Source organism: Anomaloglossus baeobatrachus, chromosome 1, assembly GCF_048569485.1.
Source record: "Anomaloglossus baeobatrachus isolate aAnoBae1 chromosome 1, aAnoBae1.hap1, whole genome shotgun sequence".
Classification (NCBI taxonomy): domain Eukaryota; kingdom Metazoa; phylum Chordata; class Amphibia; order Anura; family Aromobatidae; genus Anomaloglossus; species Anomaloglossus baeobatrachus.
In genome coordinates this window covers 113,387,332-113,400,247 of record NC_134353.1, presented here as the reverse complement: position 1 = coordinate 113,400,247, position 12,916 = coordinate 113,387,332, and the positions used below count along the sequence as shown (strand labels likewise).

At 45.2% G+C, this 12,916-nt stretch overlaps 1 protein-coding gene across 1 annotated transcript in view; it reads left to right on the top strand.

Annotated features, from left to right (window-relative positions):
* The first annotated feature begins 924 nt into the window (after positions 1-924).
* Positions 925-12,916, top strand: part of TMEM156 (transmembrane protein 156) — a 66,742-nt gene continuing 54,750 nt past the window's right edge. The window contains exon 1 of the mRNA XM_075333812.1: positions 925-1,015. Within this exon, the coding sequence (XP_075189927.1) occupies positions 928-1,015 (88 nt within the window). The 5' untranslated portion in view covers positions 925-927. The remainder of the gene's footprint in view (positions 1,016-12,916) is intronic.

Below are 12,916 nucleotides of genomic sequence, written 5' to 3'. Positions count from 1 at the left end.
GAAAAGCAACAGCAGCCGTCCGTGGGAACCGTCTTTCCAGCCGTGTGTTTTACCGAGAACTGTGTCCCCGTCTCAGGCTGAGTGAGTACCACAGTGCCGTGAGGCATAGCACTGCCCCCGCGTCCCTGCACCCCACCAAGCCCTGCACCGCCATCCCTTATCACCCACCTCATCACTGGGCCCCGGGACAACTACCCCATACCCACGGAGGGGAGAACCAACAACTTTGCTGCTCCCTGTCACCGCTCCCGGGATCCCCATACAGAGCAGCGGTGGTGTCCACACAATCACCACAACCGTGGGTGGCATCACGGACAATAAACAATCCCAAAAACCAATCCCTTTTCACTCACGGACGAGGAGCGCTGCTCGAGTCCCCGGGATCCGGCCCATCGCTCGAGCCACCGAGCAGCAGCAGGCCGCCGCAGAAGCCGGACCCGAGCAGTGGGAGAGCGCGGCGTCCCCTCCTCCGCCCGCGACATACACAAGTAGTTGGGGACCCAAAACCAAGAAGGTGATGGATATTGCACCGGAGGGCAGATTGTACAATACCCTGTGACGACCTGATAGTCCAGGGGCGTCACATAATCAATAAAGAGAAGAAGATAATCACTGGGAATGACGTGGCAAATTTATAAAACCAAACAGATCCACACACCCAGTTCACATAATAAAAAAAACAACTTTTTTTTTACAATATGTTCCTTTGCCTACAGCTGGGGGTGTTGATGCAGATAATTGAGCAGTGTAAACTCTAAGTATTTGATCTACACTTCCCTTTTAAACACATGTGACTTCGATGATGAAAAACTATGATGAGAACAGAAAGCGAGTGCTGGAACTCACTGAGGAAATGACTAGTAACTACATATGTGGGGGGATGGCAGCCCATGGTTTAGTTAGTTCTGGCCGTGACACGTGTCTGCAATGACAGCGTCTCTGTTGCTTAAACTCTTTATTGGAATAACAGTCGTGCTTATCATTTGTATTCCGGAATGGTTTAAGAATAAAGAAGGTAAGTTGTGTCTATCTTCATACGAGCGTTAATGGCATTAAATATGACTTAATATGACATGATCGTGAAGATTTAGTAGGTAGAATGTGATCCATACAGATATACAACAGGCCTATTTTTCAATTTTTTATTATCAATTAAATCTCTATCTTGATAAATATTCAGACAATATATTTCCAAATACAATACAGACAATGCAACCACTCACATGGGCTGTTACTCCCTATTATGCCATGTGATATAGGAAGCTTATCAAGGCTAAGATTGTTTTAGGAATGTGCAAAGAAACTTTGTTCTGGAGAATCATATAAATAAATAAAAATACATGCATGGAATTGGAACTAGTGAATTTGTGGGAAAGAGGATTAGGCTCAGTATGGATGCGGAGAGAGGCCATCTGGACACAGCAAGATACAGGTCAAGACTTCACAGTTGGTTATGTGCCTGTGATATCTACAGTTTCTATTCTAGTTTAGGAGTAATACATGCCTATCAGGGGGTAGAAGGATATAAAGAATTTGCCGTGACGTTGGCAGGGGTGGCTCAAAAAATTGATCAATTATTTGCTAAAAATCTCATTTTTTTATTATAGTACAGTTGGAATAAATCTGTGAATTTTCACTTTTTATATGATGCATGCCAATTTCAGATCGTGCTGGTTCCTTTTTTTCTCTGTTTTGACCGTAGTTATGCTACAATCTGGTGACTGACCAACACCATACCATGCACGCCTGATTTTGGTTTGCAATGTATTCCTCCTGTTGGTAGCTGTTCAGATTCAGTTACCTCACCCCTTTCCACAGGCAATGCTAATTAAGCACCATTCTTGGATCTGGTCCGCCTTTATCAATGGTTGCTGTTTGGCACTGGGAGGATCAGTTCTGACATAGTCCTGGTATGTGCAGAGCTTGCTCCACATGCTGGGACCTGGGCTGGTCTCCATCCACAAGTGCCTTTTTTGCAACATGGAAGCGGCTATATACAGGTTGCAGGTATGTGTGCTCCATTATGGTTCTGCTTTTAACTTTATCTAGGAGGCCGCATGGCACATGAAATACAGAATGTAGAGTAGGACCCCCCTATTGAGATTTGCCGTGACGTTGGCAGGGGTGGCTCAAAAAATTGATCAATTATTTGCTAAAAATCTCATTTTTTTTATTATAGTACAGTTGGAATAAATCTGTGAATTTTCACTTTTTATATGATGCATGCCAATTTCAGATCGTGCTGGTTCCTTTTTTTCTTTCTTTTTTTTCTCTTTTTTTTACAGTTGGTTATGTGCCTGTGATATCTACAGTTTCTATTCTAGTTTAGGAGTAATACATGCCTATCAGGGGGTAGAAGGATATAAAGAAATTGCTGTAAGTAGTGATGAGTGAGCACTACCTTGCTCAGGTGCTCAGTACTCGTAACTAGTGATGAGCGAGCACTACCTTGCTCAGTACTCGTAACTAGTGATGAGCGAGCACTACCTTGCTCAGTACTCGTAACTAGTGATGAGCGAGCACTACCTTGCTCAGTACTCGTAACTAGTGATGAGCGAGCACTACCTTGCTCAGTACTCGTAACTAGTGATGAGCGAGCGCTACTATGCTCAGTACTCGTAACTAGTGATAAGCGAGCACTACTATGCTCAGTACTCGTAACTAGTAATGAGTGAGCACTACCATGCTCGGGTGCACGGTACTTGTAATTAGTGATAAGCGAGCAGTACCATGCTCGGATGCTCGGTACTTGCAATTAGTGATGAGCAAGCAGCACCATGCTTGGGTGTTCGGTACTTGTAACGAGCGTTGGATGCTTGGATGGGCACGACCCGAGTATTATGGAAGTCAATAGGAAACAGGCATTTTTCAGAAAGATTTCACAGAAAAATGCTAGAGTTACCCATTGTCTTCCATTATACTTGGTATTCAAGTCATGCCCACTCGAGCATCCAACTGCTTGATACGAGCATGGTAGTGCTATCGAGTACCCAAGTATTCAGGAAGTCAATAGGAAACAGGCATTTTTCAAGAAGATTTCGCAGAAAAATGCTAGAGTTACCCATTGACTTCCATTATACTCAGTACTCAAGTCATGCCCATCCGAGCATCTAACTGCTTGTTACGAGTACCGAGTATCCGAGTATTAAGAAAGTCAATAGGAAACCCGAGCATGTTTCAGGAAGAGTTCCTGGAAAAATGCTGGAGTTCTCCATTGACTTCCATTATAATTACATACTCAAGTCGCATCCATCCAAGCATTCAACTGCTCGGTACTCAAGTCGTGCCCATCTGAGCATCCAACTACTTGTTACGAGTACTGAGCACTCGAACATGGTAGTGCTCCCTCATCACTAGCTGTAAGGGAAGAAAAGAGAAAATCATTGTTTGCTATTTAGTAGGCCACTGCATACTAAATTAAAGTAGATCTCAAATGTACAATACTGTGTAAAGCTTTTAGGCAGAAGTAGAAAAAATTCTGCTAAATAAAAATGCTTTAAAAAATAGAAGTATTAATAGTTTATTTTATCAATTAACGAAATGCAAAGTGAATGAACAAAAGAGAAATTTAAATAAAATCAATATTTGATGCGACCACCCTAAATAGCATCAATTCTTCTAGGTACACTTGTACACAGCTTTTTTTGACAGGCAAGTTGTTCCACACATCTTGGAGACTTAAGCTCAGATCTTCTGTGGATGTAGACTTGCAAACAGTGACATAACTAGAGTCCGATGGCCCCCCTGCTACATGTTGGTCAGAAGTAAGGGGGGTCGTAGCGCTCTAAATCCTATAAAGACATACGAGTTGCCCCCCCCTCCCCCTTGATTGTGTAGTACTGACCCCCATTCTGTACTAATGTTCCACACCCTGGGCCACGTCTTGGTAAATATGTCCCCCATTCTGGTGTATGACCTCATCATGGCTATATGCTGGTATATATAGCCCCATCCTGGTATATATGTCCCTATCATAGCCCATCCTGGTATATATGACCTCATCCTGGTATATATGTCTCTAACAAGGCTTCACCCTGGTATATGTCCGCATTATGGCCACATAATGGTGTATTACCCCATCATGGCTTTATCCTGGTATATATTTGTTCCCATCATGGCCCATCCTTGCCCCATCCTGGTATATGTCCCCATTCTCCCATTCTGGTATATATGTCCCTAGAATGGCCCCATCCTGGTATATATGTCTGTATTTTGGTAAAGATGTCATCATCATGGCCCCATCTTGCTAGTGATGTCGCTATAATGGCCCCATCCTGGTATATATATCCCAATAATGGCCCCATCCTTGTATATATGTCCCCATAATGCCCCCATCCTGTAAAACATGTCCCCATAATGGCCCCATCCTAGTATACATGTCCCCATAATGACCCCATCCTGGTTTGCATCTCCCTATAATGGCCCCAGCCTGGTTTATTTACCCATCCTGGCCGCAGCTTGGAACATATGAGACCCCCGGGCACCGCACACAGTAAATAAAAAAAAAAAGATTATACTTACCTTCCCCCTGCTCCCCTGATGTCCTTCTGTCGCGGGCGGAGGAGGGGACGCTGCGCTCTCCCACTGCTCGGGTCCGGCCGCGGCTGCTGCGGCTCGGTGGTGGCTCGAGCGGTGGGCCGGATCCCGGGGACTCGAGCGGCGTTCCTCGCCCGTGAGTGAAAGGGGGGGTTGGTGTGTAGTTTGGGGATATTGTCCGTGATGCCACCCACGGTTGTGGTGAGGTTGGTGACATCACCGCTGCTCTGGACGGGGATCCCGGGAGCAATGGCAGGGAGCAGCCTGGATGTTAGTTCTCCCCTCCGTGGGTAGGGGGTTGGTTGTCCCGGGGCCCGGTGATGGGGTAGGGATGGATGGCAGGCGGGTTACGGGGCCTGGTGAGGTGCAGGGTTGCGGGGGCAGCGCTGTGCCGCATGGCACGGTGGTACTCACTCAGCCGTAAGTCCGTAAGCCCCTGCCGGATGGTGCTGGCTTCTCTTTGCGTACCGGTCTGGTACCGCCGAGCCACCGCCCGTCCACGGTCCTTACGGTTAGCTCCAATAGGCCACTCCTGCAGACGGTCACCACCGTCTGCCAACCTTGCTGATCCGTCCGGGCCACACACCCGGACCAACCTCAGTCTGCTCTACTACCACTTTCCTTCCTTCCACTTTCCACTCTCAAACTGAACTCCCTCCACTCCTCAACTCAACTGCCCTACTTTTCTCGCCTCCAGGACTGTGAACTCATCGGTGGGCGGGGCCAACCGCCTGGCCCACCCCCTGGTTTTGACATCAGCCCCTGGAGGAAGGCAACAAGGGTTTTTGTCTGACTTCGGTGTGCCTGACCGGGAGTGTGGGGTGTGTAGGTGCTGTTCTCTGTGGCCCCTGGCTTGTCCAGGGCGCCACACTTCTCCAATGATGGCATGCCGCAACTGGCTTCAGTGCATGACGTCACTTTGCGCCCACTTACAGCATGGTCAGGTGTCGTCATATTCTCTGCTCCCCACACCCTGGATTATGGGCATGGGGAGCAGTGAATATTAATAGCCTAAATCGGCGGCCGGCACATCGCAGTGCAGGGACTCAATGAGTCTGTGTGCTGCAATGTATTTTAGCTGGATGCGCGCCCTCGGACTCCTTGTTCTTCTTTACACTGAAGACACATCTTAATGACATTAGCTATATGTTTGGGGTCATTGTCCTGCTGCAGAATAAATTGTGAGCCAGTCAAATGCCTCCCTCATGATATTTCATGATGAATAAGTGTCTGTTTGAATATGTAGGCATTGAGGACATCATTATTGCTGAATAAACTCCATTTTCTGAAACTTATCTCCAAACTTGCAAGGAACTTCCATCAAGCTTCAATATTGCCTGCGTACCGCTCTCCAGCCCTTTGGTGAACAAACTGCTTTTTGTTACAACCTTAAACAACCCCAATTCCAAACAAGTTGTGACTGTGTAAAATGTAAAGAAAACAAAAATGCAATGATTTGGAAATCTCTTATACACATTTTTTTCACACCAGAACACAGATCAGAAGATGAATATTGAACATTTTTCCATTTCATTTAATAAAAATTAACTAAGTTAAAAATTGCTGACAGGGGTTAACAAAAGGTTGCAAAAGTATTTGGTACTAATGAAAAAACCTTGGACGGTAAACTTTCAACTAAATCACATGACTGTGTATAAAAATCGCATGTTAGAGAGGCAGAGTCTCTCAGAAGCAAAGATAGTTAAGCCAGCTTTACATGTTACGATTCTGCATACGATATCGTATGCGATCATCACCGCCCCCATCGTATGTGCGGCATGTTCAATTTGTTGAACGTGCCGCACAAACGATTAACCCCCGTCACACGTACTTACCCGTCCATACGACCTCGATGTGGGCGGCGAACGTCCACTTTCTAGAGTAGGAGGGACGTTCGGCGTCACATCGACATCACGCGGCAGCCGTCCAATAGATGCGGAGGGGCGGAGCTGAGCGGGACGTAAACATCCCGCCCACCTCCTTCCTTCCGCATTACTGGCCGGGAGCCGCAGGACGCAGGTAAGATCAGTTAATCGTTCCCGGGGTGTCACACACTGCAATGTGTGCTACCCCGGGTACGATGAACAACCTGACGTTCAATCCATGAGGAATGAACGACGTGTATGCGATGAACGTTTTACCGTTCAATCGCAATCGCACGTAGCTGTTACACACTGCAATGTACCCTACGATGCCGGATTTGCGTCACTTACGACGTGACCCCGCCGACACATCGTAAGATACATTGCAGAGTGTAAAGCTGGCTTTAGAGGTTCTCCAATCTGTGTACAATTGTGTCTAAAAATTGAGGCACAATTGCAGAAAAAAATTCCACAACTTAAAATTATAAAGACTTTAATATACCGTCATCTACAGTACATAATATCATCCAAAAATTCACAGCTACTGCAGAAATCAATGTGCACAAGGGACAAGGCTGATAATATTAGGCGCTCGTGATCTCCAGGCTCTCAGGTAGTACTGCATTCAAAAACAGGCATGATTTGGTCATCTAAATCACTGCATGGGCTCAGGAATATCGTGAATACAGTATGCTGTGCAAATGACAAATGCAAATTAACGCTCTATTATGCAAAGAAGTCATGCCATGACCAAGAACTGTCCACACATTTTGAGTTTGAAATGTGTAGGCTAGTGTTAGTTGTTTTTCCAGGATGTTCTGTTTTTATTTCTTTTGATTTCATTATACCTAATATAGATTGTATCATTGTTTTTTATTATATTTTTTCTGGAGTTTGAATACTGGACTACTTACCCCCTGCCTTTTTAGGGAACGTACTTTATCATGCAAATGGAACGCCATGTTTAAACAAAATCCACTCCTGAAATGCTGCCATCTTCTCTGCCAGCTCACTTAAATTGGACTGAGGCAAAAGGAAAACTGTTCTGTGGTCAGATAAATCAAAATTTGAATTCTTTATGGAAATCATGAATGCTGTGTACTGCACACTCAAGTGGAGAGAGACCATCCAGCTTGTTATCAGCGCATAGTTCTCAATCCTGCATCTTGTATTAGTGCCTATGACATCGGCAGCTAACACATGTTAAAAGGCACCATCAATGCTGGGCATTATATAAAGGTTTTAGAACAACATATGCTCCCATCCAGACAAAGTCTATGTCAGGGAAGATATTGCAAATTTCAGCAAGGCAATAGAGAATTTGGGTGATGATCTAGCTGCCTGCAGTCCTGACCTTTCAGCAACAGAAGACATTGTAACGCCAGCGCCAGCATCCCAGTGCTGTCCCATTTCCGCCACCCAGTGGGGACGCCAACACACTCACCAACTCAGCCGCTCTGCTGTGTCTCCAGTCCCTACTGCAGCTTCCTGTTTTTGAAGTCTGCACCTGCTGCACAGGTTTCCTGAGTGCACGCTTAGGGCATGTGCCCACTGCCCACCCATATTATAAAAGTGGCAACATGCTTAATCCGGAAGTGTCTCTCAGCTGTAGGATGAGAGGCACTTGATGCTTAAGGCATCCTCCCCCTTAGGGAAGTGCCAGAGCAATGTGTAAATTCAGTCTGCCTGCATGATTGCTAGTTATAAGGTAGCTAACACCTTGTGCTAGTCCTGTGTTCTTAAATCTGCGTTTCAGTGACTAGTGCCTGCCTTGTGTTTTCGTACTCAAGTTCCAAAACGAGAACCTGTTCAATAATTCCATACATGTGTTCCTGGCAAGCCTGTAATACCCGTCCTGCCTGTATCAGTTGTCCAGCTTGTACCAGCCATCCTAAATGTATCAGACGTCCAGTCTGTACCAGTTGTCTCATCTGATACCCTGACTCTGTACCTGCCTTCCTGACCCTTGGAGTCTGCTGATACAGTACTGGGGACCGCCCTGGAGTGGCACCTGGGGGCTACCTGCAGCAGCAAGCCTAACCACACCATCAGTGGCTCTAGTGAAGAACCAGGTAACTGTTTAGTCAAGCCCCTCCCAGGTAAGCTGAGCATCGTGGTGCTGTGGGTCCACACCCACCAGCATGACAAACATTTGGTGAATTAGGAAATTCAAAATTTGGCAAAGAAGACCTAGGACTGTTGAGCAGAACCCTACATCAGACAAGAATAGGACAACACTCCACTCCCAAAACTCTGGACAGTTTACAGACTGTTGTAGAAGAGTGGATGCTTCACAATGGCAGACATTACGCTGACCCATCTTTTTTTGAGATGTGTTGCTGCCATCAATTTCTAAATTAGTAAAAAAAAAATTTTAATGACATGCAAAAAATTCTAACTTTTAACTTGTAATCTGTTGAAAAGAAATTCCAAATTATTGTATTCTTGTTTTCTTTACATCTTACACAGCATCCCAAATTTTCAGGAATTGGGAATATATTTCCGTTTTGATTGATCAGCCCAAAAGAAAACTTCCTACTGTTTGCTGCTAGTTCTGAATTGATGGTACTGCTGGACATCTTCCAATTTTGACTGGAACAATAGTTTTTCTGTTCCTCACCCAGTATTCTGATAGCAGATATTTAGGCCTACACCAATTATTGAGGTGATTTAGGATTTCTCTTTTTTGCATTCACTTTACATTTTATTAATTGATAAAAATAAACTACTAATACTTCTATTTTTGAAAGCATTATTACTTTGCAGCATTTTGCTGTTACTATTCTTTAATATTATATTATTTATAAGTGGTGCTGATCTGTTGTTAGCGGTGTCCGATTTGAATCAAGGAACCTGATAAGACAAGATAGCAGTAATGGAAAAAAGTCACAAGTGCATAATCAAAGCCACATATCAGAAATGTGACAGAAAATTAGAAAACAAATACACTTGTACTACTCACTGTTATAGTATTTTAAAAGCCTAAATTCCTGTAAAATTGTATGCATGGACTGTACATTTGTAAATGTATATTTATACACAGTTGAAATCTGAAGTTTACATCTATCTATAAAGATACATCTGCATGTTTTTCTCACTATGTGACATGAAATCAGAATAAACCTTTCCCGTTCTAGGTCAATACGCAACCAAAATTTTTTGTATTTTCCAAATGTCAGCATAATTAGAGAAAGAGCATGTTCAAGGCATTTTTATTACTTTCTGCAAAGTCAAAAGTTTACATGTGACGCCCTGGCCTATCAGGTCGTCACAGGGTATTGTGCCATCTTCCCTTCTGTGCAATATCCACCTCCTCCTTGGTTACGGGTCCCCAACTACATGGTGTTGCCTACATCAGCCAATTAAAATCCTAGGTACACTCTGCACCACACCCCCCAGACACACCAAAGGACAGCCTGAGAGGAATAGGGTCGCCCACTTGGGGGGTTGGTTGGCGAGGTCAGGAGTGTCAGAGAGTTGTTGGAGAGTGAAGGGTGAAGTGTAGGAAGTGAAGGAGAGACGAGGTCAGGAGCCGGGCTCCTTGGAAGCAACTAGGTAGCAGATGGTGGTCTGGGCTTAGTAGGAGCTGGACCCCCGGTTGCAGGGGATCATGACAAGGGGCACAGAACTGTCGAGGAGGACAGCCGGCGGCCTTGTACCATCACCGGGCTGGGACCAGGGCACGACGGGGTACGTGGACCCTAGGTCAGGGAGCAGCTTCAGGCAACCTGACAATTTACCCATCGAGAACGGAGCCTTCAAGATCCGTTCTCCACCCGCCCAAAATCGGGGTACTAGCGCAATGAGGGGGATAGGACTTCCACTAAAACGGTCCAGCAAATCCCAAGCGTGAACCCTGAGAGCAAGCTCCCTCAGTTAGCCACACTGGGGAGCAGGACCCTACTAGTTTTATGCTACCGGGACCAACCAAGAAGTTAAATAAGTGCCAGGAGGAAGGTCACAGATCACCAGGCAGCACCATCGGGGACGGGACCCAAACTAGCTTCCCTCAGCGGTAGCGATGTCCAGAACTTTGGTTTATCCATTTGACAGTGTCGCTCTTCATGGCATCCCCAAACTCCCATCACTGAGTCCCGGGGCATCCCCCCTACCCATGAAGGGTTCTAACATCTGGCTGCCCCACTTCATCACCCCCGGGTACTCCCAACTGCAGAGGTGTATTCCACATTACCACATACCACGGGTGGCATCACGGACTCTAAACATAACCCCCTGTAAATACCCTTTTCATTTGAGTGGCTGCACGACCCCTGGGTCCGGACTCAAGCCACCGCGGATCCTGATCCGAGCAGCCCGGCTGCTGACACGGGGGAGGCACATACATACACTAAGAGCACTATGCCTTTAAACAATATGGGACAGCCCATATGATGATGTTATGTCTTTGGAAGCTTCTGATAGGTTTATTGGCAACAACTGAGTTAGAGACACACCTGTGGATGTATTTTAATGCACACCTGAAACACATGGCTTCTGTGTGTAGCATCATGGGAAAGTCAAAAGAAATCAGCCAAGATCTCAGCAAGAGAATTGTGGACTTGCCAGATACCTGAAGGCGCCTTGCATATCTGTATAAACAATCATACGCAAGTACGAACAAGATGAAAATGTCCAGCCATAATACCACTAAGGAAGGAGACAGGTTCTGTGTACCAGAGATGACCGTGCTTGGTCAGACATGTGCATATCAACCGAAGAACAAAAGCAAAACACCTTGTGAAGATGCTGGTGGAAGCTGGTAAGAGTGTGTCATTATCCACAGTGAAACAACTACTATATCAACATGGGCTGAAAGGCCACTCTTCCAGGAAGAAGTCATTACTCCAAAAAAAGCATAAAAAAGGCTGATTAATGTTTGCAAATGCATGCAGGAACAAAGACCTTCATTTTTGCAGACATGTCCTGTGGTTTGATGATACTAAAATTTAACTGTTTGGCCATAATAATAATAATAATAATAATAATAATAATAATTAATAATAATCGTTAAGTTTGGAAGAAAAAGGGAGGATCTTTGAAGCCTTAGAACACCATCCCAACAGTGAAACACGTGGGTGGCAGCATCATGTTTTGGGGTTGTTTTGCTGCAGGAGGGACTGGTGCACTTCACAATATAGATGGCGTCATTATGAAAAAAGATTAAGTGGCAATATTGAAGCAACATCTCAAGACATCAAAGAACAAGGAGAACAAAAAGAGTGTATTGCAAAATTAACAAATTTATTGAGACACAGGACTGGCACAATAGAGGATAAGCGGCAACATCAAAGGCATGTGTGAGACAGAAAATTGTATAGATGATGTTAAAACATACAATATAATATCAATGGGCCACCATAAGATAATGAATATTGCATAAACATGAGTAACTGTTGGGATGGCAACAAAATTACATATATGTGACCAATATGCACGTGCAATTACAGCCAATTGCAATGAAAAAATGGAGGAAATGTCATAAGCACAAGATACGTGCCCCCCATTAAATCATGCATTGGGAATAATCAAGGCCATCAGCACAATACCCATGATAGTTATCATATAGCATTTGCAAAAATTGAAACATAGGTGTTCATAAAAGGGTCATAGATGAATATTATAATCAGTGCTGGTACGCATAGGTAAGGCAGGAATCATAAATTGTAAATGCAATGATCCAACGCAGCGTCAGCATCACATATAACCCATAAGACACAGGCAAAATGCTATAATGGACATGAGAAATACATTTGCATAGCAAAGCAAGGTGGCAGGCACATTGAGCCTGAATCAGGCATAGAGTAAAAAAACAATGGGCGCAGACCCTGAATGGAAGCATACCCATAAAGCACACACAGCCAGTGAGTAGCAGCAAGAGGTCCCCCTGGAGACCCCGACGTATACGTTTCACGATCCTATGAGTGTGATCATTTCATCAGGGGGATGACCACGCTGTGAATGAAACATGCTTTTAAGCATGGCGCCATACCTCCCTGGTCACTCCCCCAACAGCGTCAGCACAGACCGCATCACAGGAAGTCCCGGGCCCGGAATCCCCGGCAATCAACGCCCATCAAAGTGGTATGCGCATGCGCGGAGATGAAGACGCGTCACTCATAACCAGCGCATGCGCAGAGGCGATTAAAGATGCCGAGGAGACCGGCTGTTACCCGGAAATGCGGCTGACAGACGCAGAGGGGAGGGAGGGACCAGGGAGGGGGCATGAGAAAAGAGTAACATAGATCACATGGAAGGAAAATACAATGCAAACGATCTTGTAGTCTTGAGTATAAGTCCAAATCCGTGATCCCAATCATAGAGAACAAAAAATGCTTAGTAGCCTCCAGACCATCCTCATGGCAAATGCAGGTGTAGAGGGACTCATTGCCGGACACAATGGGACGGCCAGGAGGACAGAGGGCATCTTTGTGGATTTTTGGCAGTAGATAGAAAGTAGATATTTCAAAATATCTACTTTCTATCTACTGCCAAAAATCCACAAAGATGCCCTCTGTCCT